The 25,038-nt window shown below is 43.4% G+C and overlaps 1 protein-coding gene across 4 annotated transcripts in view; it reads right to left on the reverse strand.

Moving 5' to 3' along the window:
* Window positions 1–25,038, reverse strand: part of ABCC5 (ATP binding cassette subfamily C member 5) — a 94,071-nt gene that overhangs the window by 10,376 nt on the left and 58,657 nt on the right. For all 4 annotated transcript variants that reach the window (XM_084638804.1, XM_084638805.1, XM_084638803.1 and 1 more), the window contains 19 exons: window positions 24,715–24,948; window positions 24,443–24,616; window positions 22,641–22,788; window positions 21,962–22,110; window positions 21,078–21,185; window positions 17,780–18,130; window positions 15,415–15,486; window positions 14,718–14,842; window positions 14,042–14,114; window positions 13,352–13,555; window positions 12,272–12,415; window positions 10,130–10,232; window positions 8,990–9,174; window positions 5,581–5,727; window positions 5,020–5,149; window positions 4,032–4,185; window positions 3,768–3,896; window positions 2,919–3,105; window positions 2,068–2,157 (listed from right to left, as the gene is read on the reverse strand). In XM_084638804.1, coding sequence (XP_084494930.1) covers window positions 2,068–2,157; window positions 2,919–3,105; window positions 3,768–3,896; window positions 4,032–4,185; window positions 5,020–5,149; window positions 5,581–5,727; window positions 8,990–9,174; window positions 10,130–10,232; window positions 12,272–12,415; window positions 13,352–13,555; window positions 14,042–14,114; window positions 14,718–14,842; window positions 15,415–15,486; window positions 17,780–18,130; window positions 21,078–21,185; window positions 21,962–22,110; window positions 22,641–22,788; window positions 24,443–24,616; window positions 24,715–24,948 — 2,907 coding nt within the window. The remainder of the gene's footprint in view (window positions 1–2,067; window positions 2,158–2,918; window positions 3,106–3,767; window positions 3,897–4,031; window positions 4,186–5,019; window positions 5,150–5,580; window positions 5,728–8,989; window positions 9,175–10,129; window positions 10,233–12,271; window positions 12,416–13,351; window positions 13,556–14,041; window positions 14,115–14,717; window positions 14,843–15,414; window positions 15,487–17,779; window positions 18,131–21,077; window positions 21,186–21,961; window positions 22,111–22,640; window positions 22,789–24,442; window positions 24,617–24,714; window positions 24,949–25,038) is intronic.

The raw sequence follows: 25,038 nt of genomic DNA on the forward strand, positions 1-25,038 counted from the left end.
AATGCTGATTCACCCACATTTGCTGTGCCAGGGTCACGTATTAGTTTTGCACATGGGTCAAGCGTGATCTGCATTTACAAGGTGGATAAAACATGAAATTCAACGAGTAGTTCCCCTCAAACTTCATCTGCCAACCCACCGGGCTGGCTCCTTGCCCTTTCCTTTTGTTGCTACACTTGGCACCCTGTCAGAGCCCTTGCTAAGTAGTTATAAACATCACATTCCATAGAAAACAAAAATTAAGAATCAGATGCAATCCATGTGATGGCACATTTCTCTTTGGTACGTTTCAAAATGTGAGTAATTGCCACTTTCCCCAATTTCTTCCAAGAGCATCTTCTTGCTAGAAAGCAGAGATTTGGCTAGTGGACACAGTAGATCTACTGGTGTTCAAAAGGGGTGCTGCTCAATGACCGTAGTACTGTATTTCCTTGAACTAGGTGCTAGTAAAAGAAATCTGAACAGCCACATTGAAAAGATGCCAAGCCTAGGGTTTCATGGGGCACAGAAGCTGCTGGCAGCTTATTTTCTAGCACACAGATACCCATGCCATCCCCAAGATGGAGAACTGAGGCTCTTTGTTTGCTATGGTCAAAGATACAGAAAGCCACGGCTAGCACACAGCAAAAACTGTGATGGGAAATGACAACAAAAGTCAAATATGCTTTATATTGCAATCAAAACAGTTTTAAACAAGTTCATGATACAATGACCATTCAGACAGCCAACAGGGTAGGAAATCATAGAGTTGTCTTGCTCAGTAGCAAGCCGTCCAGGGTGACACAAACAATGACTTTACAAAACCCTATGAAAGGCCTGGGTTTTGTCCCTGAAGACATGGCCATGACAAAAACAGCACCGCTCAGTGAGAGCTACACTTGGCCATTCACAGGGGGAAGGTACAGAAATACCTGGGATGGTTCCCTCAGCTTCTGCAGGTAGAAAGCGTCACCTCGGATGGCTGCACAAGATTGCTAGTTTCCTTTTGTTTCTTTGTGTAGCTACAAAATTAAACTAATGTTTCTTTCCCCTGCACATGCAGTCTCTAGAATAGAACAGGATAAACTATCCCACATATGGACTGCTTAAAGGCCTGGAATTTCCAGAGGATACATGTCTATGGCGATTGTTTGAGATTGCTGACCAACTCCTCAAACGGCACAAGGGGAGCCGCACTCTGCGACTCCTGTGTCTGTGGACCTGAAAAAGAGGCTAGTCTGCAAACCCACATATCAGACCCACTGTACAAGCTTCTCCGGGACCCCTCTCTTCCCACAGTACCAACACAGAGAGCCCACTGTAGTGTAGGAAAAGGTGTGGAGCAGGATTTACTGCTACCTTGAGCAACAGTAACTTGCTATACATTTAGCATGGCAAGTTGCACATCTGTACAAGGACAGCATGTTGTTTAGTCGCTGTCCTGACTCATCCCCGTCCATCTCCCCCTCTCAGCTGTCTTAAGGTTCTCAGCTGCCAACTTCAATTCTGGAAAGGATTCCACAATTTTCAAAATATATTTTACAGCAGACAGCTGTGTGGAAAACAAGAGTGACTCAATGGGGACACAGTGACTTTAAACGCCGAGCAAGCAGAGTCAAGTCTTAAAAGAGCCACTAATAAAGTAAACCTTTCAGACCCTGAAGTGACGCAAACATGCCAGAGAGTGGGTATTATGCAGCTGCCCTAAAATATTGGATGGATTTCCTGCAGTGAGCCCTTCTCACCCCCACATTTCCTTCCTTCTTGCTGCAGGACTCCTTGCAAACATTCAGAGTGTAATTACGCTTCACTGCAACTGGGCAGAAGCCCTGTAAATTTATTCACCAAGCAAATGAATTCTTAGGCCCCAGTCCTGAAAACACTAAGCATGTGTTTAACTAAGTGCAGCACTAGCCCCCGGTGAAGTCAATTTTAAGCACATGCATGTTTGCAGGAGCAGTGCCTTATTTCCTATTCTAAAGCAGGTTCCAATGCAGATACAGGCCAGCTCTCCTTCCGCTCATGTCAAGAGCATGAACAGCAACAAAGAATTGCACAAGAGAGTGAGAAGGTGAACTGATGCCTTACCTTGATATAGTGATCAATCCTCTCCACTGAGGTGAAGCGAGCCTCTGTTTCTGAGGCCAGTCTGACTGTGAACTGGAATAACCCTGTTAACTGGGAGGGGGAAGAGACAGGAACTGAACCATTCATTTCGCAGAATTCTACTGGATTTGTTCATTCTTAACATGTCTAAGAGCTTTTCATAATCAATACCCCACAGAACTTGGATGCCTTGATGCAAAATAACCTCACTTGTGGTAGCTTAATCGTTAATTTTAGAAGGCTTACAGTCCCCATCAATAATTCTTTATTACCTCACCTACCTCATCTCTCTAATATCCTGGCACTAACATGGCTACAACATTGTATAATATTAAGCTCTTCATTTTGTAGTTTCACCTTATTACAAGAAGGGGGCATAAAAAGAAGGGGGCATACAATGGAACTAACCTCTATGTATTCTAAGCACTACTACCATAAACTAAAGATCACAGTAACACACCTCATCAAGCCATCAGATTGGCTAACGTGCGTGTTACTTCTCTAGAAATATCCAGGAAAGAAAAATGTGCAAATATTCTATCAAGTGCCCAAAACAGCTTCCACTCTAACATTAAAAGAGAGAAATTCAGCCACCAACAGCAACAATCTCAAGCATGACTCCCCTCCCAGCCTGTCCCTAATCACTTGGAAAGGCCCTAATCCTTGATCACTATTGCTCCATTATCAACAGAAGCATCAGTCTCTCTGCCCTCTCCCACAACACTGCATTAAGCAAAAACTTTTCAGTAAGACATTATTGTTACCTACACCAAGATGCACCATGGTTAGAGATTCAGACAGATTCTAGAAGACAGATGTGGACAGCACCTCACCTGCACAGCATAAGAGATGGCGAGCCCAGAGTATGCAGGAGGAATCTGGCCATGCATTAAGACAATCATCAGGCCGGTGGTTGTGATGAGGGCGATGCTGATAACATCTAGTCGTATGGCCAGCCAGCGCATTGCACAGCTGAACAAGTAAAATGGTGCTTGATTGTCATCCAGCAGCTCTTGGTACCTGGAAGCAGGTAAGGGAGAGATTTCTAGAGGGGCAGTTGCACCACTTTGAAGCTTTGTATTTAACTATGACACTTCTAATACTGCTGCACGAGACTAATATCAGAACTCATCTGGATGGACTAATCCTGGTTGTTGCCTGTCATGCAGAACACACTCCAAACCAGGCCTAGGGGTAGGGGATTCGCAAATCCTTTTATCCTCTGGCCCCTAAATCACATAAGGGATCTGCTGATCTTTGTGGTTCTCAAGCCAAGAACAAGCCAACATAAACAACAGCAAACCACAAGGGATGCCTCAGCATTCACTAACATTATAGCAACTCCTTTCCCCACATAAACCGAGCAGCATCTTCCAGGAGAAACCCAATAGCTACAAGCTACTAATCCCATAAAAGCTACAGTGCCACAGAACACTGAGCGTACAAGTACTATTTCAAGAGATATTACAGCACATTGATAGGATTTAATGAGACTAGATGATTAAAACAGATATTAGCATCGGATTTGTAGTTCCAGCTCTGTGTAACCAAGGAAATGCAATTAATGGAAGATGGTTTTGAAGGGCTCACAAGACCAGCTGCCAGTTTTTCAGGTCCTGAAACAGTGGTTCATGCAAGTCCTATCCCATGCTAACGAACTCCAGGCTGAGTGCTGTACTGACCTGTGCAGGAATTCCTGCCTTTTGTTGTAGGCGTGGATTGTGGAGAGACCCTGTATACTAGACGTAATATGAGACAGAAACGGAGACTGCGTGATGTTGTCCTGGCGCTTCAGCTCACGAATAAAGACTCTGGAAGAGAGGAAGGAGCAACTCTGATGGACGCACACAACCATCCATACTACACTACACCAGCCTGAAGAATACATTGCCCAATTAATTTAAGATAGAGAGGCTCTGACCCATTAAAGCGACTGGTGAGCTTACCTAGATACAACATGCAGGATTGTGAAGAGGACGGTGAGGGGCACCACTGCTACCATAAACCATGGGAAGACCCCAGCGATCACCCCGGCACAGAAGAACACCAGGATGACATTCTGAATGAACATTTCAGCTTGAAATGGCAAACGGACATCAACTGGAAAAGATGGGAGAGAAAGAGGGAGGTCTTGGAAACAGGGAGCCAAATAACCTAAATAAAGCAATTCAGTCCAGCTTCTACGAAGTCCAGGATACTGGTTTCCAAGACTAATTTAGGTATAAAGCCTTGCTCTTTAATGAGTGTTTTTGTCTTCTACAATGCTAGTGATCTTTGTAATTGCTCCTCCCGTTCCCACCCCACCGGTAAGGTCACTGCTGCAGCATTGGCCATTAAACTCTTTGCTCTTAACTTGCCATAAAAAAAGGCATCAAGGTGGTTTGGATGGGAACAATAAGGTGGCAGGTCTGGTAGCAACCACGAGCATCAGGACTGGACTGGAGTCCCCAGGACCAACCTTACTACACAGGGCATGGCTGAGCCTTCAAAGCCTGCCAGTCTCCTTCCTTCCAAAACAATTTAAGAGCTTCTAGTGCACAGAGAAATGAATATTACTTTTATTTTGGGGATGAACACATAACAAAAAAAACATGCAATAAAATCAATTTTATCCTAGTAATCCTGTGGGCTAGTTACTAGCAGTACCCCAGCACTGACTGGTGGGTGTCCATATGCACTGGATTTAGATATGAAATTGGTTTGCTATATTTCTTTTTGGGTTGGTCTGATTTGGGGCTTTTCCATTCACAGGAGACAGCCTATAGCCTAACCCTGGCATGGCCCAATTACTGATTTGTCTATTTCAAATATGCCACGTGCACCAAAGGCTTCTAATCTTCATCTCTGCAGCCAGTGACTGGCATGCACAAGTGAGTTAACTGGAAGGTCTGAATGCAGACTGTGATGTGTTACAGAGGACAGAGAGGGACACACCTTCATCCATATCTTTGGAGAATCTGTTGAGAATCCGCCCAGTGGGTGTAGTGTCAAAGAACTTCATGGGGCTGCGAAGAATTCGTCGGAAGAGCTCATCATGGAGCCTGGAGGAAGCTCTAAGTGTTCCCTGGTAACACAGCAAAGGTTACTGGGGTTGTGTAGGGATGTCTGGCTATGCTGTCATTCACATCACGCCCACCGCCAAACAACTGAACTGGCTTACTGTGACCAAGGGGCCGAACCTCGCATCAGCCACGACCCAAAAGCAAATCTCTGCTCTTGCAGTCTTGAAGGCAGCTACAGAGTCTGTGCTGCTATGCGTTGGAAGGAAGATAATAATCCAAAAGAGGTTTTAACAGTGAAGAAGGTAGTAGCCCCAGGTGATAGAAGGTTGCAGTCAACCCAACTCATGCTTGGGCTGGCCCAAATTCAGGAAGTCCTTCTTGGGAGCTGAAGGCAGCCTCCTCACAATAATACCAAGAGGAGAGAATCAGAATGCCAGAGGCCCCAGCCATGCAGAAAGAGAGGGAGGGAAACACAATTGGCCTTGGTGCGTACCTTGACAAAGACAACCCCACGAACAGCTTTCAGAATCAACATGACTCCCATAGAGAGCGCATAGATGCCGGCATAGTAGCGCATGTGAGGGTTATCTTTCATACTGTTGCTCACAACAGTTTCATTTCCCAACATCACGGTGGTGTTCTGTGTGAAATCCAAGATCCCAGTTACATGGTTGTAGAAGACAAGAGCAGGCCAGAGGCTCACTGTGGCTGGGGCAATTTGATGACTCTCTTTCTTAAGTATTTTAAAACTTTCTTTTTTTTTTTTAAATAGGCTTCTTTTTTTAAAAAAAAATTTCCATGGAAAAAAGAACCTGGCCAATCTGGAGTAGCAGAGAAATCCAAATCCTCTCACACCCACCCTAAAAGGGAAGCTCGAGTAGAAAGCGAAGATCTTTTTAACTGACTCAGTTACATAGCCACCGTCTGCCTATGTACCCACCTACAAACCCATTCCAGCTGTGCCCCAGTCAGGATCAGTGCTCCTTTATGCAAGGCACTGTATGAACACAAGATGATCCACCCCTTTTGATTTAAGCCAATGTCCCTTTAATCTTTACTGCAGCTGCACTCTGGACTGAGTATTTAATCTATAAATTAGGTCTATCAATACACCCAGATCTCTCTCTCTACTCTTAACTAATTCCGTGGCATTTAACGATAGGTTTCTTGGGTGTTATTTCCACCCAAGTGCACCAGTGTATGTTTAGGCACACGGCATTTCAATTTGTAGCTCCATCCCCCCATTTTATTATCGTCAGTAAATGAAACAACTTTACACGTTCTAGCCTTATCTCAGTCATTAATACAATACTAGAGCATACTGATTAAAATAAAAACCACTCTTCAAACGTCCATGAAATACACACACTAATTCCAACCCTCTTTTGCATTAGTTCTTTAGTCTCCTGAAATAATCTCTCTAGCTGTATTTGGGGTATTTAAGGTTTCATGTGAAATTTTGTCTAGGAACTTTCTGAAAAGTCCAGAGATACTTAGTTCATATAGTCCAGTATCCTGTCTTCAACACTGAACAGCAAACAGATTCTTCCCAAAAAGGAGCAAGAACCCTACAGTAGGGAAATGTGAAATAATCTATGCCCCACACTCACCCCTTGAAGGACTCACCCTAATCCCTAGTAGTTAAGGGACTTTCTTAAACCCTGAAGCATGAGGTTTTTATTCCTCCAAAACTCCTTGTTTGTATTAACTGTTATAATGCTGAATACTCCTGTTACACATATAAACCCCCAATCACCATGAATTTTACTTTAGACCCACATTTCATTTTGCAAACTAATCACATTGGGACAACAGTTGCTGTTTTCCAGCTCCTGGGTACTTCTGCAGTATCAAAGTCGCCCTAAAAATAATGGTTAACGATTTGACTATATGAGCCCTAATCTAGTCTTGTTCACATATGGTACTTGATGTTTTACTGACCTTCATCTTTGCCAGATACTTGCTCAATAATTTCAGGCTCCTATTTTTAGTCATTACTACACAGGCACATGCATCAGGAGCGGGCTGTTAATACTCTCCTCAAATACAAAGTTATTGTCCCTTAGTAGCAAAGCATTCCTGTCACTGTATAAAGGGGCAGTGCTGCAGGGAGGGTGGGGGGAGCCTGTGGGGGTCATAGGCACCCCAAAATTTGCCTGAGCCACCCCTCCCCAGAACTGGGCACGCAGCTCCCACTGTGACAGTCGCCCCTTCTTTGGGAACCTGATCCATGACTGGTGGGGCGCTTGGGGAGCTCACCCACTGCCATGCTCAAGGTGGCCATGCCCAAGGGGGTCTCTGCTGAGCTGGAGAGGGGGGACTGGGAGCCTATCTGTGCTGGTGGCTCTGGCTCAGGAGTGGGAGCTGCAGCTGTTGCTATACTGAACAAGCGCTCAGGCTAAAGGGACAGCACGCAACACACACCCTCTCACATACGCACACACAGTTGTCCCGTCTCCCCCTCCCCCAACCTCCATTTGGCAGTGCTTTATTTATTTTGTGCTTTTTTTGTGTTAATTGCCAGTTCATTTAGTTAAAAGCCAAACTGCTTTTGTTACTTGAACAAAGACTTTGGTTCATGGAGGTGAACAACAGTAACAGGAAGAGTGATCCCCTCCGCCAACAAAACAGCTTTACCTATGTTTTGAATTTTCAGAGTGTATGCATTTGATTGGCTTTTGGTCTGATGGAATGGAAATATGGGCTCTAGCGGCTAGGGAATAAAGGTGTACTTCAGTTTTGGTCGGTTGTTTATTTTGTTTTAAACAGTAGGGAGTGTGCGTGTTGTTGTTGTTTCGGGGTCTTTTTGGTATGTGCAAATGGCTAATTTTAAAATAGAATGCAGTAAATTGTCCAATTTAACGTAATTAGCTATTAGTATTATTTAGCCAGTCATTTTTCCCCCCAGAAGTTTGCATTTGTTTACTGTTAATATTATTTATTTATTGATTGATTGACGTAGGCTTTTTCCTGTTTATTTCTGATCCTCTCATTTTCCTGTCCTCCATCGTAGTTAAGCACCCCATTGTTTACTTTAACAACCCTCGCTCGTTGTGCTCCACTGCGCCTAGTCATGTGAATACATACTTTACCTTCCCTCAGTTGCTTCTTATTAAAAAAAGAAAAGTGCAGGGTTTTTTTTTTCTTGCAGCTAGTTTAGAACAACTGGTCATTTATTCCCACTGGTTTGGACATCCAGGCTGGAACTCCAATGAGGATTACCAGTATACCAGGGATGAATTTTATATAATTCACACAAGCTGCCTCTCCACCACCTCTTTAAATGCCAGTCAAGTTTCACCAACCGGGCTTTTTGCTAACACACACACACGCACACCAGGTTATTTCACTTAATAAGGTTCTTCTCTGTCATAAATGACCTTCAGATCTTTAAATGTATCCACTCTCAACCTAAGCCCCGCCAATGGAGAAAATGCTGCACCATCCTAGGTTGTCATCCCCATCTCCCAAACTATTCCCAATACTCATTTTACTTAACAGTCATCTCCTTTGACAATATAAAAGTGTTATCCCACCAGATGTCCAGGTCACAGTGACAGCAAAGCAATGGACAAAATTAGCTATCGCACTTGTTGCTTGAATACTGTAAAGTAGCCACCCCCCACTGCACTGCTCTGCTCCCATTCCTTACGTCGACAGAGCCGAGGAAGAAGGGGCCAACACCAGACTGCATGAGCTGCTGACTATTTTCTTTTCCCCCCGTAGATTTCTGTAAGGCTCAGGGGCTAGCTTCTTTCAGATGAGATCATCTCCCGAAGAGCCCTCCTAACTATCTTCCTTTATGAAGTAGAGTTAGATTTGTCCTAGACTACCCCAAGCAATCCTAGGAAGGTAATCCCCCCCGCCTATTAGAGAGAGTTAGAAGTTCCGATTTCTCTTACCCCGCTGCCTTGCTTGATCCAGTAACTCAGCCACCAGTTGCTGAACGCCATGCTGCCCACATTCAGCACAAAGAGTGCCATGATGATCAGGAATGCAACGGGGCCTCCAGCTGCCTGGATATAGGTGCCATAAACAGACCAGGGGACAGAGCCTTTGCCCTTCTCTTCCAACTGCATCAACTGGCCTACGAAATACAATGGGACAAAAAAAGGGTGAGGGGAGAAGAGTTGCTTCATAAGACTTTAAAAAGTTGTTTACTTCACATATAAGGGATTGTATCACCATAGACCCATAGGAGGAACACTCGCTGTACAGCAGTGGTCCCCAAACTCTGGGGTGTGCCCTCCTAGGGGGTGCAAAGGAATGTTCCACTCTGCCCCCAGCTGCGACTCTGCTCCAGCCCTGCCCCCCCAGCCACAGCTCCGCTTCCAGCCATGGACTCAGCCTCAGCTCCCGGCCCCAGCTTCTGGAGGGGCATGGACAGATTCCATTATGGGTAAGAGGGGCACAACAGAAAAAAGTTTGGGGACCACTGCTGTACAGAGTAGTTCTGAGAGCCTAGTTGTTACTTTGCACACAGAACTCAAAGATTCAAGCAATAGAAGAAAGCCACAGAAGACATTTCAATGGCAGAGTCATGAACAGCCTGGAAAGTATGTGAGGGCTCAAACAACATGAGACTGGTGCCAAAATCAGCATCTTTTGATCCTCACCAGTTTATTGTTAACAAAAAAGACGCTGATGGGGAAGATCAGAGCTTTCCATTCTTTATGCCCAGATGCTGCTTCCTCCCCAGAATTAAGCATGCCAGTAGGTAAACACAAATGCCCCTCTTGCAACAGCAGGGAAGAGAAGTGTGGGAGGTAGGGATGCTGATAGCTAAAGCCAGCAACATGTCACTTGCTGATTACAGCTGACTGTGCCAACTTATTTAAACTGGAATAGTGCTGAACAGACCATCTCGTATTTCTAATGGATGGTCACTGGTCGTCCAATACACGTGTACTATGTGCTATCGGCAAGACAAGTGACCAAGATGCAGGGCAGCTTTCAGAACTTTTGAGCTTCAAAAAGTGAACATTTCAGGGTCACCAATGTATGCTATGATAAAAAAGTCAGAAATCTGATTCCACGGTTACCTTCCTCCTTCTTCACCACTTTCTCCTTCTTCACAGACCCGGCTTTGGCGCTTTTATCCTGGTTTTTTTTTAACGAACTGCTTGTGCTCTTCTTTACATTAATCTGTAGAAAACAAGCTACACTGAAACATACTAAAGCACTTGTTCTTAACCTATTTACCACTGTGGGCTGTGTCTGCAGCTCTCTCTGGGTTAAGTAGGGTGCATCCACACAGTACATATATTACCTATATGGCCCTGAGGAGGTCACATGGGCCACAGCTGTGTCCTGACTGGGCCACAGGTTGAGAACTACAGTACGAGAGTCATCTATTTTTTCAGACAGATATTGAGTTCCAGTAGCTTAGTGTACATACCCAGACAGGACACTCACTGGAAAGAATGCTTGTCCACTATGCATGATTTCACTAAGACTGACTGACAACCACAGACAGAGTAAGTTCTCCCCTCCTATTGTCCTGTGCTGTTATCTGTTTGTACTGTGGTAATGTCCAAAGGCCCCCCAATCAGGATGAGAGTCCCACTGTGCTAGGTGCTGCCAATGCACATGGGAGGATACAATCCCTCTTTCAAAGAGAGTCTACAATCTAATCAAGACATCTTTCTCAGAAACCTCCCCAAGCTCCCTTCCAAGAAGGTACATAGGAGCTGATAGTCTCTTCCAGATACAGTGTTGCTCCCAAGACAGCCTAAGCAGGCATTACAGAGCAAAGTGAGAGCCTTACATCCCCAGACACTGAACGCACAACCTCTGAGAAGCACACACAGAGTTACTGTTCTAAACCTGGGTCATTCTCCCAAATAAGGAAGTTACAATCTGCGAACAGAATGTATATTTCAATTTTCAGGCTAACCCCACTGAAACCCTTATACGTCTTCAGGACCATCTTCCCAGGCTTTATGCTAAAAAGAGATCATTCACACTTGTCAAACCAGAGAGAATATCTATCTCCATTGAGCCCTTTCTTCCAATTCCATACGGACTACAAATCCACTGCCCATTCCATGCGCTCGTGCTTATGGAGAGGTAATGGAGGCCAGCCAAGTAAGCAGGTTGGAGAATCTCATATTAACCAGGATTGCTTTAATTTAAAAATGACAGCACCACACTCGTCACAGCACTGAGAAAGACCATGTGAGGTAACTGATTATATTCATTCCTCTGCCTCTTCCATCAGCACTACCAAGAAGAAAATCCAATCAAGCACCTCCTACCACTAAACCCATCTCCAACCACATCACGATTCCATCTCACCAGCATGTCTTGGGTCTGATGTCTGTAAGAGGCATGTATTCAATCCATGAATGACCGGCCTCTTGTCTCTTGATAAACACACCAGGTTATTTTCCTAATCTAATTCAATTAAGATAAGGGCACTGATTTCTGTTAAACATTCAGAACAAAATTCTGAAAACTCTCTCCAATAAAAAGCAAGAACACTGCTACCTCCCAGGCATGGCTGTTGAGGAAAATACTGTGGGGAGAGGATGAGAGTGAAATGTCACACTTTTAACACTGTAGAGACAAACTCAATCTCCCACTGAATGGTTCCTGCTTGAAGCCATTTCGGTAATTGCATTAAAGGGTGGCCAGCTGACTGAAGTGCAGCACACAAATCCCAGTTTCATTTACGGCAATTCCTCCTCAGCAGGCCCCAGTAAAAATTTTTTTTTGGCCCGTTTCAATCAGAAGATGACGACTCGTCTGGAGTTAAATTCCAGCATTTTGCTGAGTAGGACTTTTGGACAAGTAATGTTACTTCTGTTGTGTCTCAGTCATCTCACGTTAGAAAAATGGGTAAGAAGCCAGGAAGAAATATAAAACCAAGAGCTGGACTGAGCTGAGCTAACTTGGGAAGATACCATCTAAAAATGAGATGCCCATTGAAGAAAGGGATATGTATCCTCCTGTGAGCACGACAGCATAAACCAATACCTTTCCTCCATATTAGATCAACTAGTTCAGGGGCAGTACTGCATGAGAGAGGCACTCCAATAGAAAACAGCCTGCAGCAGATTCAAACTGCCAAATCATCATAGCAAGTCATTTTCCAAACTTCTTTCAAGTGACTAAGAACGTGGTTCATCTGAATTCTAAGTACAGGCATCAGTCAGAATATTTTAAAAAATGGAGTGGAGTACCTCAATATGTGGTGCCTCTCCCAGCTGCAGGCTATTAAAAATCACAGCATAGTCGCCATTTAAGTTCATCAGTCCCTCATGGCTTCCTCTTTCTGTGATACAGCCCTCTTTCATAACGATTACTTCATCACAGTCAACAAGATACTGGAGACAATGAGAGTGAGAACATGGCTTCATTATCTCAGATTGTCAGAAAAAACACACTTGAATTTTCTCAGTAAATAGCCTTCTGGACATGAAAGTCAGTACTCCTCCGCGCACACCTGATTGATTAAGAACCCTGTACTGATTAGAGCACTGTGATTACTTCTACAGTACATATAAAACACAGCTTGCGTGATTTAACAATTACTTTCTGCAGAATGTTGGGGAGATGCATTCAGGCGGCTTTGAACACTAAAAATTAAGACATACCAGTTACAATGAGTTTTATCAGCAGAACAGGTGACAAGACCCCAGTCTCAGAGTACATTTATTTACAACACTAGGCTGGATTCACCGACTTCAATTCCCACATATTCTAAAATGATAAACAGGCTTTATGCACTTCAGTATTCAGGTTAGTAGAAAAACTGCTTTTGACCGGGTCATCCCTCTACCAGACCCATCTTCAGCCAAGCATTCCCAGCTCCTGTTAGCCACCTACCAGACAGCCCTGGCATAGGCTATTTACATCACTGCCAATGCTCTGTGTACAACACACAGATGAATAAAACTTAGGGCACGTCTTCACTGGCAGCGTTTTAACGTGGCTTGTGTAGTCACGGCACAGCACTGGGAGGAAAAAACCACCTCCACGAGGGGAGCAGCTCCCAGGGGTGCACTGTCTACACCGGCACTTTACAGCGCTGAAATTTGCTGTACTCAGGCGGGTGTTTTTTCACACCCCTGAGCAAGAAAGTTGCACCGCTGTAAAGTGCCAGTGTAGGCAAGCCCTTAAACTACACAGCCTCAGGGTGCCATGTTGTAACAGACCAGAGCATGGGAATCTACAGTAAGAGGCAAAAGTGACTAACCAAAAAGCATTCTATCTGAACACTTAGAAAAGATCCAAGCAAGGAAGCGTAAGGGATACTGTACCTGAAGCTGATGGGTGATGAACAGGACAGTTTTTGACTTCAGATGCTTCCTTATTGCACTGTTAAAAATATGGTTTCCTACATGTGCATCTAAGGCACTAAGAGGATCATCAAGGATGTAAATACTCTTGTCACTGTACAGGGCTCGGGCAAGACTGATCCTCTGACGTTGGCCTCCACTCAGGTTAGCCCCTCGTTCACCAATCTGTATAATATACGCAAAGTTATTGAGTTTCTTTCTGCAACACTTAACACAAAGCCGGAGATCCCTGGTGTAACTAATACAGTTAATGGAGTAACAGCGAGAATTAGAATGGGCCACATTAAAATTTAGGCGACTTATTTATTGTAAAAGGAAACTTATAGTGAATACCCCTAATGCTAACATGCTTGAAACATTCCTATTAAACAGCCAGCAGATACTATGATTTTTATTAATTATTTTTAATCTAAGTTTTAAAAGGTCTCTCTAAGGAAACTAATTCCGAGTGCAATGAAAAATTCCCACATTACAGAGTTAAAAAACCTGGAGTAATCAGTCTCCATACAGTCCAGAATCTACATGAAGAGGATTTTTCCCATCAGTTTATAAGCACACCAGACTGATGCCCTCCCTACCCCACCACAGCATGTCAGGCTAACACTTCAATCCACCCATCCTACTCTGTGTTATCACAGCCAGGATTTTTACCTCCGTCAGGTCCCCATTAGGTAGGATGGCTAGGTCAGGTCTCAGACAGCAGCCATTCAGCACAGTGTTGTACCTAAAGAATATGGATAAGACAAGCAGTGAGCACTAGCACTTATGAGGGTACCCTGCTAATGGAGCATTATTTTTATTCCCACACAAACACCAGACAATCTTCTCGCTTTGAGCAATTAACTACTGATCTGCCTCATCAGTAAACTGCAGATAGAACTTTGGGACCAATTTCAGAACCACTACAAGAAGCACAGTGAAGAGAAGCCAAATTCACTTGAGAGGCTATGCCAGCACAGACTCTGGTAGAGATCCCTGGGGTGGAAAATTTGTATGTCGGGAGGGTCACATAAGAGACCCGTGCAGCAGGAACAGATGTTGCACTGGATAGGAGGAGGGCATGGCTAAGGAAGCCACAAAGTGCACCAAGCCAGTGCCTCACCACAGCAGCAGCTACCATCAGACCTCAGTGTTCTTAGGAGAGTTAAAGCTGCCATCCTAGAGAGGATGGGTGCAGAAACACCAACTACCATCTGCCAGATGGAACTTCCCTTCTGGTGCAGGTGACTTAGGCAGGGAGGGGTAAGTCTATCTGGCATCAGCTTTCCTGATGCTGGCCCAAGAATCCCTAAGCTTTCAGGCTCATGAAAGTTTCTATTTGACAAACCTTTCTTCATCAAACTCCTTTCCAAAAAGGATGTTGTCTCTAAGCGTAGCATTGAGAATCCAGGCCTGCTGGGCTACATAGGCAAAATTTCCATTCACTGCAATGCTACCCTCCAGCAGGGTCATCTAGAAGACAAGACAGAAGGTCTTGAAATTATGCTATTTCAAGGGTTTGTGTGTAATCCCCCTATATAAAACAAGACAGACCCCACTGGAAATCTCCATAGGAAGCAGAACCAGCATACAATGTAACTCAAAGATCCAGTGTGTGTATGTGTTTGTCTTTTTGAAGGTCCCACACAAATACCGTGTGTTTATTCTGAACTTCACAAAAGCTTGAATTTCAAATACTGGGCATACATGGATAGATTGTCACAAGAGCTCAGGCCCTAGATAGGCACCTAAATGAAGTAGCTAGATCTTCAGAACTGCTCAACACGAACAATTCCCAAGGAAAGCAGAAGAAGCTGCTGGATACAGAGCCCTTATGAAAATCTGTTCCACAGTCCAGAAAGCATTCATCTAATGGATTATAGCAATTTTAAGACTGTTTGTAACCTAAATGTGATCTATTTGATCAGTGTATGATCTAAATTATAGGTCAGATTAATCATCATATGGAGTGAGACCAATTAAACAAATGCAGCTGCTGGCAGAGAAGAGAAAAAGGGAGAAACCATAAAAATATAAATTCTCACCTGTCCTAAAATGGCTGAAATAAGTGAAGTTTTTCCACTCCCCACACTGCCACAAATCCCAACAAGTTTTCCCTAAAACAGAAAAAAATGTAAGTTCTGGTAACACATTAATCAATCCCCCTAGACTATCTGCAGTATCTCAAACAGAGAAAGGGGATTTAACACTAAAGCTAATGGAAATGGGGTATATCAAATGGGAGAAAGAATGAGACATTGACCAAGTCTAGCCTAAGAAAACAATTGGTGAATATTTTCCATCAGCAACTAAAACTGAGAGTGAACAGGATAGGTGAAAGGCAGATTCACTAACCCGCTGAGCCACTAAGCTTTCCTCTGTGTAAAGACAGGTGACCAATTCCTTTCCATACAGCTCTGATGCAACCAAACTTTAAATGCTGAATTCACCTCTGGGCACCACAATACCAGAAAGATATTGCCTGACTGGACAGAGCACTGAAGAGCTACCTGAACCAAAGGGAGTCTTTCCATTAACTTCAATTGGCTTTGGATCAGTCCCAAAATGACCAAAGGAGTGAAGGGACTGACTTATGAGGAAAGATTAACTTTGCACAGTTTGTCTAGGAGACAGCTAAGGGGGAGGAGAGGAAAGGTAACAGCCCAAGACATGTTAAGGTTTTAACACTAAAGAGTGAAGATAGCCTAAATCTCTCTCATTTCCATTATTCCTGATTATATCCTTACGTATTGCACCGAACAGCTATCAGATAGATACCTTCCTGATTGTGAGATGGCTCTGGTTTAGGAACAGCCTCTCTGGGAAGAGCTAGAAGCATATCACTTGGAACTTTTACCAACAGACTGGACAACACATTTGGAAATAGGGCAATAGGGAGCAATCATAGAATCATAGAATATCAGGGTTGGAAGGGACCCCAGAAGGTCATCTAGTCCAACCCCCTGCTCAAAGCAGGACCAATTCCCAGTTAAATCATCCCAGCCAGGGCTTTGTCAAGCCTGACCTTAAAAACCTCTAAGGAAGGAGATTCTACCACCTCCCTAGGTAACGCATTCCAGTGTTTCACCACCCTCTTAGTGAAAAAGTTTTTCCTAATATCCAATCTAAACCTCCCCCACTGCAACTTGAGACCATTACTCCTCGTTCTGTCATCTGCTACCATTGAGAACAGTCTAGAGCCATCCTCTTTGGAACCCCCTTTCAGGTAGTTGAAAGCAGCTATCAAATCCCTCCTCCTTCTTCTCTTCTGCAGGCTAAACAATCCCAGCTCCTTGCCAATCTTGCCTTGGCTCCCAATTAGAAAGAAGGGATGGGATCCGAGAAGTCTTTTCCATCTCTAATCACAATCTCTAAGCTTCTAGTAGTCTGAGTCCTAGTCAACAGTTTAACAATAGTGTTGAATGGTACTTAACAGAGAAAGTCCTACTGACACCACGTTAAATGCCCAATGAATTTATCAGAATTACTCTGATTACGAAAGAACCAAAAAAATTAAGCATCTGTTAAAAAAAAGTTGTCAGCTGCTGGTACCGGATAAGAACACTGCTGGGCTCTTGTACATAAGTTTTTCCTGCTTTTACAACAATGTAGCTTTATACTATCAAACATGAATTTAGTCTTCTTTCAAGGTTCCTGAAAACTCCTATGACTATGTGGTCACACTGTTTAAGTCACAGGGTTTAAAATACACCACCATCTGACTATACAAAAGATTTTCTGAGTTTTTCCAACAAGTAACTTGGTAGTCGGACGTACAAAAACATTTTTATTAAATATGCTCTGGATTAAGCTTGATGTTTTTGTTCAACATTTTATCGTATTTTTATCCACCTAAACTCCAGGTGCTTGTAGCATCTATAAGTCCCTCTGGATCCTTCTAAAGAAGTACTGAGGACTAAACATTCTTCAGTGAAACACCTCTGCTATGCTAAACCACAGCAATGTCGATCATTCCAAATGCACCTGCACAAGGTCCTCAGTTTAACTGAATATCTGCAAAGTTACAAACAGCTGTAGAAATAAGTCCTGTGCTGAAAACCCTTGCTGCAATGTTAAGATCTCTGCATACTTAATAGCTTGCTCATGATAGATACCATACTGAAAACAAACAAAACCTTCACTGAGCCCATGGCAGGGGTGATAGAGCCCAGAGTTCTGCAACTAATGGTACCAGTTTGCAATGATCCAGGTGGATAAAAGTGGCACAGCTGCTTGGATCAAGATGGGACATTACATACTGGTATTTACAGTTGTCATGGGCTGCACATGCATATTAGAGAGAGATGGCAGCAGTGATCTGCTCCATTTAATACGAATTAAGACAGCCTTTTCCACAGGAATGCCAGGTCAGGAGGGTTCTTGGGATATGCTATAGTTTTTTCTCCTCACCTTTTCAATCTCCAGGTCGATATTGTAGAGAGTCCTCTGAAGCCGAAAGTTAACTAGATGGATGTTTTTGTTTTCTTCCTCAGGGCTTGGATGGTCATCACTGTCCACTAGAAGATGGCCCTTCTGCTCAGCCAGCACCGCTTGCGGTCCCTCATGCTGTAGCTTCATTTTCTCCTTCTTGCCCTTGGTGACCTTCTTGTCTCTTTTCATTTTAGGGGTCAGCTTTGGTGAGCTCTGGACACTGGCGTGGGAGAACTCCCAAGCCAAGGTAGCATTTTTCACCTCTATCGCGATGTGAGGACTGGCTGGTTTTTTCTTTATCATATGAACCTCTTCCATTAGAAACAAACTCTGATAGAAGTTGTGAGAGAGGTGTAAAGATGAGACACCTGGTCAAGACTGGAGACAAGCCTATGGCACACTCATGCAGCAAAACACATCAGGCTGTACAGTAGGAGGAAGCTGAAGAGCAAAAGGTAGCTCATTAGTGTAAATTAACTCCAGGCCTGCTAAGGGGCCTGAGCATTCCTGAATGAGGTGGAAGCTCTTAGATACTGTAAGACTTTCACAGAATTATTATATTTTGGACACGGATATGTATGCTGTAGGGTGGAGTGGAAGGGGAGGTTAGCACTTTTAAAGATGTTTGCAGTTGCTTGCATTATATTTCCAAATATAAGGCATAATAGCAGAGGGCATGAGAATGAAGGAAAGGTGCTCACATGCCTAGCACAACAACTCCTTACAGACTTTTCCCATAACTAGAAGGGATGGGATGGCTTGTTGCACCCACATGCAGAAGAGGTATAATTTCTGCTGGAAAAAGCCACCTGAGACAAAGTTAGCTCATTTGTGAAGTCTTGGGAATGTGCAGCAGTAACAACTAACACAGAAAGTCCACTGTATAGTTTTCCACCACATCCATCTCTCCTTAAGACCACAGTTACAGATTCTGTAGAGGTTTTCCCCACAGTTCAGTTACCAAATCCACACGATAAAACAGCTTTCAATTAGACAACCTGCATTTTGAACTGAACAGGCACTTTTCAACTAGGAGCATTTTAAACTGCCAACAAGAATCACTCTAGTACTCGTGAGTCATCCCTCTAAATCATGCACCTGCAAGAAAGCGTCAGACACAGGAGAGAGCCAAGCAGTCAGCTACGTTTCTATTTGTAGTATTACCGACCACCACAGCCAGCCCATTACCCTCTGCACAGGTGACAGTAGGAGCCTCAAAGAACTTGAGGGATATTACCTCACACCTTCCCCTCGTCACAAAGACACTGCCTTCAGTGTTTTTGAATTTAAAAGAAGTCTGATTTTAGGGCGATTCAAAATTAGGATCAAATGAAGAAGGTGCCTCATGAGCCTTTGGATTTCCCAGGTATTCCACTGTAGATTGCGCTGTCTGATTGTACTTAGGCACAGGCTTCTTTCATGCCATTGATTACATGAAGTCCATCTAACTGACATTACCTGTATGCAGACTTCAGGATACACAGTCATGTTTGGAAACATCAGTGAGATGTTAAAAGCCTAGAACTATCTAAGAGATAAAACAGATCACTGGCTTGTCCAGGGAGTTTGCACTGGGAGAGCACAAACACAAGTGTGCTCTCAGAGATTGAGAGGTGAGAGAAGAGTGTTTCTGTGATCTGAACTGCAAGTTTACTGCCTTAGATTTAGTTTAGACAGACTGCAATGTTACATTTTATTCCCAAAATTCTTCATGCCACATGAATATACATCTATCTAAGCAACAACCACCTTGGGTTAGGCATTTTCTTTCTGGCAGTTAGAGTTAAAGCAAGAGTAGAGAGTCTGAGGCTTTGTCACTGACAACTACATGTACTTCGTATGTGAGGAAACTGAAAGTCACTGCTCTCTCCTGTTCTGTTCCCCTCCACACACATTTCTAGCATCCATTACATTTTCTGCTCTGCAGCTGCAAACCTCCACTAACATAGGTTTAGAACAACCACCTAAGCAAATTGGACATGTATTGGTGGTACCATATGGCTGAAAAAACAGTGCAATTTTGGGCTACATATATCATGGGACAGGAGGGCGATAGGGCCACCAATAACTGCCAGAGGTTAGGATGAAACATTCCTTTATTCTCCATTATGGACTTTCTTGCACTTTTCTCTGAAGCACTTGCTATACTGGCTATTGTTGGTGACAGGATAGCTGATAGGACAGACCATTGGCCTGATTAATACTGGATATTAGAGAAGGTCTATTATATACACATAGGTTAGGAATTCTCCCATTTCTCTGCCATTTAAATGTATGTTAATGTACAGATGGATCAAAATCAGCATTCCAGATCAGGACACCTGAACTTCAGGTATACAGGTCCAGATATTCTAGCTTGGGCCCAATCTCTGGTGGTCAAGGAGCAGAGAAAGAAGTGATCAAAAGGACCTTAAATAATTTAAAAATCAAGAAATTAAAATTCAAAAATGATCATAGTGACAAAGACTCATATGCTCACTAAAGACTTACACCTTGGACACAGATTACTCTTCAGATGCTTTAATGGAACAGGTTTCAGAGTAGCAGCCATGTTAGTCTGTATTTGCAAAAAGAAAAGGAGTACTTGTGGCACCTTAGAGACTAACAAATTTATTTGAGGATAAGGATGCATCCGATGAAGTGAGCTGTAGCTCACGAAAGCTTATGCTCAAATAAACTGGTTAGTCTCTAAGGTGCCACAAGTCCTCCTTTTCTTTTAATGGAACAGAATTCCAATACCACAAACCTTTTTTGGTTACAAATAAAAAAATGTATTCCCAGTTCTTGGAAAGTTAGTCTGCAGAAGTACAAATGTAACACATGCTGGGTTTCACTGAGGAAATATACCATTGAGTTCTAGCTACAGTGAATTCTCCTCTATGAGACTGCTCTTAAAAGACAGTATAGGAACTGCTGTACTAGATAAGATGTGTGGTCCCCACCTAGTCCAGTATCCTGTCTCCAATAGTGTCTAGCACCGGTGCTTCACAGCAAGGTGCAAGAAATCCTGCAGTCATCAGATGTGAGACAGCCTGCTCCTCAGGAAGGTGTCATCTTAACCCCTAATAGTTTGCGATTGGCTTAAGCCCCGAGTATGAGGTTTTATACCCTTTCTGCAGGGAGTAAGAGCTGCACATATAACCAGAGAACAACCTCTGGCCTGCTCCAAAATACCCTTGGCATTAAAATGATTCCTTAGCATAGTCAACTGCATTCATGTATTGTAAGAGATGCTCCACACGTAAGGATAAAATTATATGGCCAAAAGACCACTCACCTTGTATCTGTCAACAGACACAGATGCCTCAGATAGAGACTTCACGGAGAAAGGGGTTACTTTCAGAGCAAACGTCATGGAATTGAAGACTGTGACCACTGTGAAAGCCTAAACACAGGACAGACACAAAACAAAAAGCTTTTGGTGGCAGTATCCATTAACAATTCCAAACCACCAAGGATTAAGTTCCATCAACAGCAGCAACTCAAGACCATTCCACTTGAGAAGGAAAGGTCTGCAATTCCAGACGAGCCATTTAAATATAACATACTCTAACCTGATACAGGAAAAGGCAGGTTCCTCCCCATCACAGAGTTTTAGAATAAACTAAATGGGGAGATATAGTCCAAGTGTTTGTAGTTCCATTGGAAATGACATAACCAGAAGACCTACAGGGTGCTGCAGGTTACGGCTTTAGCCTCTCACTTCTAGAGACCTGGGTTCAAATTCTACCTTAGGTCACAAGGGAAGATAAACTGGTCTCCTACATCCAGCTGCACAACTTCAGCAAAAACCTCTAGTGTCCCAGTCTCTTTTTTGCAGAAGCCTGTTTCTGCCAAGAGAACACAGGTGCAGATCATGCCCACAAACGAGGATACTGGGTCTTCTTCCCAGATGAAAATTTGGCCCTGAGCCCCTGCTCTTGGGAGGCCAGGACTTAATAGCATTGGCCAACCTGTGCACAGGAAGATTGCGTAACTCCTGCCTCTACTTTGTGCCATCAAATACTCACTTCTGTGAGCCAAGCCACAAAATAAAGAAGACTCTCACAGATCTGGGGTATTTTGAACTGCACCCACTTAGGATTACAACAGTTTAACCAAGAAAGGCTACTGCAGGAGTGATATTATAAAGCAACATTCTGTGATGAGCCAGTCAATTACCTGAGCTGCTGTGAGATCATAGCCAAGGATCATATGGACAGAGAACGTCACGACACTGGCAATAACCACAACAATTGGAGCCACTCCCACAGTGATGCTCTGGAAGTAACCTGCACGCTCTAAGATTTTACGTTCTTCCTCTCGGATTTCTAGAAATACAAAAACCACCACCACATCTGAGGTGCAATTCAGACAGATACAAATGCAGCAGGCACAACTAATGCATTGGGAACACTAGGAGTAAGAGAGAATTACCCTCTTCTGCTTTAGCATTTCTCATGTTCTAGAAAGAGCTACCTTTACAGGAGGGTAGAAAAATAAGCGTACGTGTAACTCAGTGAGGCTGGCATCCTGATCACTCTTATTACATTTAAAAACTGACCAATTTGTACTAGGTCAGTCAAGATTAGTACTCATAGTAGAAGCCACTCCAATGTTAATAAAGGTCTTTAAGCCCAAAAGTTAGAGGGAAGCATTGTGCTAAAAGGTGAGACTTTGGAACAGAGATTGCCATGCCAGCCCATTGTAAAGAAGAATAGCAGGACGTCCGAGGGATGGATGATCTAGCACACCACACATGCAAGAGCATCTACCGAAGTGAACTAGGAGGATCCAGCAGGATGTGGCTGGGTGGCGTGTTTTTTAAAGGGAGATGCGTTTACAGAGTGTCTGTACTCACTTTGAACATTCTGAGAGAATGCTTTGACCCAGGCATACATTTTAATGAATTTAATGTAGTTAAGAACTTCATTCATCTTCTGCACACGCTCATCGGTCGCTGACACACATTTCCTTCTGAAATAAGCTGTGAGCCGTGATACAAACATCTGAAACAAGAAGAGGCACCATACATCTTAGCAGCAACTCAGAAATGGCAAATGCATCCAATTCCACTAACTATAGAAGAAAGCAAGTAGTCTGATAAAGGGACATCAACGACAGGACAACCGGATACCCTCCCTGGCCAAAGTGATGAGCTGGAAACGCCCCTTCAGAGCATCACACTTCATTTAGCAAGCATAAATGCACTGAACACTGGGCTCTCTCTCTAGTTCTATTCTCAACTGGGTTAGTTTTATTCAGATTTCCAAAAGGCTCTCAGTGCTTTTACTAATATTTAACCAAACTAGATTTCTTTAAAATCCCTCAAGTAAAAATACAGACTAGCCTCAAATAAAACGAACCCTCACACCAGAAGAATACAAGGTACCCAACATATCCACATCCCATACTCATTCCCCCCCTAAGGCCCAAGAAAGAGATGGGCCTTGCACATGCCGAGCAATTTCTTTAGTATACCAAATCTTACAGCAACACTACTGTATAAGGGTGGTAAAACAATATATTTGCACCTTTACTAATCAGGTCTAAGACAAGATGGTAGCCATGTCCTCATAGACATTTCTCACTCTGTCAACAGTCAGTGACATTTACCCCTTCTCTTTCCTAAAACCCAGAAGAAAACCCACCTCACTAAACAGTTTTCAACTGTTTGTCCCATCTTAAGCATCCTTACTCCTTTTTTAATCCCTCTCAGATACAGAAAGCAGTAAGGAGGAGAGAGGTGAATAGTGAAAATAGTTGGTCAAGGCTATTAAATTCCACCCCTTCCGTCACAATCCAATTATTTACCTGTTGTACTCATCACTATTCCCTTACTATTGAGCAGATAAATTAGACCATAGGAGATCTTGCAGGATTCTGCCCTTCACTCATGAGTAACTTTTTCAAAAAAATACATTTTTATTATAATGGGAAAATTACAGCAGTCTTGCAGTGTGGTCTACAGACAAACAGATTTTGGCTCTGTTTTCCTGGTGGCTCTTTCCCCAACCGCCCGCCTTGGCCAATAACACTTCTTTCTCCAGGTGCAGCACACTTTGTCCTAATTATGTCAGCTCTCTTGTCACAGAGGAATGGAACTGCATTCGTGGTTCATGGATGGAGAGACTGTCTCTGATGTAACTGGGTCTTGATCGGTTCATGTATTTAAAGATCAGAACCATAGGCTTGAAGATTAATCAGAAGTGATCTGGAAGCCAACAGAGGATGAGGAGCACAGAAGTGGTGTGCTCTTGGCTTCCCAGCCTGCTGCTGAGGTAAGTCACCATGTTCTGAACAAGCTGGACACCCTGCATTTTTCACCTTCAGTACCAAATCCAGTGAATTACAATAATCCAGCCTGGAAGCGTATCACTCCATGATTTAGTTGCCAATTTTCCATCTCACCAAAATTTATTTCCATCAGTCACTTCTATTATTATTTCTAATTCCCTTTATTATCTGAATTTCTTGCCTCTGAACTTTTACTTTTCAATGTCTTTTAAATTACATGCAGGACCCTAAAGGGACTTAGTCCAGTATCTATCAACATCTTCTGTTCAGTACACAGACACGGATATTCTTGGAGTGAGGTGTGAAGCACATTTCAAGAATATTTCCAAACTATTTTGTATAAGAGTTTGAATGCCGCTTACTCACCATCGCCGGGTAGAAGAGGATAAAGACAGCAGATCCCAAGAAGCCTGTTGGGCCTAGAATAATTACATTATAAACCATGCCTAGAATGGCAACAATTGGGCCCCCAGCCAACAAACTGCCAACTGCTGCAGCCTCAAACATTCTCTGCCCATCACTGGAACATACGTTTATGAGCTGAAAAATACAAACAACATAAGTATTATCCTCAGAAGGAGGTAATCAACAAGTATCCTTTTTTGTACGGTAATTTCCAACAGGGTACTGTAGCTCACCTCCCCCAGAGACTTGTCCTTGATATTCTTCAGCTTGAGAATTTTCTTGAATGCCATTGTCAGGATAGCTCCCCTCAGTCTGACCCCAGTGCGGTAATTTAAAGCCCAGGTTAGGGCCAGAGACCAAGAGCGCACTATTTCCGTCATTAGGATGCCAAAAACTAACAACAAGCTGTACTGCAGGTTGGACTCACTTTGCTGCGTGTATTCCAAAAGGTGTTTCACAACGAAAGCCTACAGGAAGAAATGCAAACTCGCATGAACACCCCAATGTACCAGAGGCACCATGCAACAACTTATGTTAAGTTAGAAATGAGTGGGCTG

The sequence above is a fragment of the Lepidochelys olivacea genome (assembly GCF_965140295.1).
Source record: "Lepidochelys olivacea isolate rLepOli2 genome assembly, chromosome: 9".
Taxonomy (NCBI): domain Eukaryota; kingdom Metazoa; phylum Chordata; order Testudines; family Cheloniidae; genus Lepidochelys; species Lepidochelys olivacea.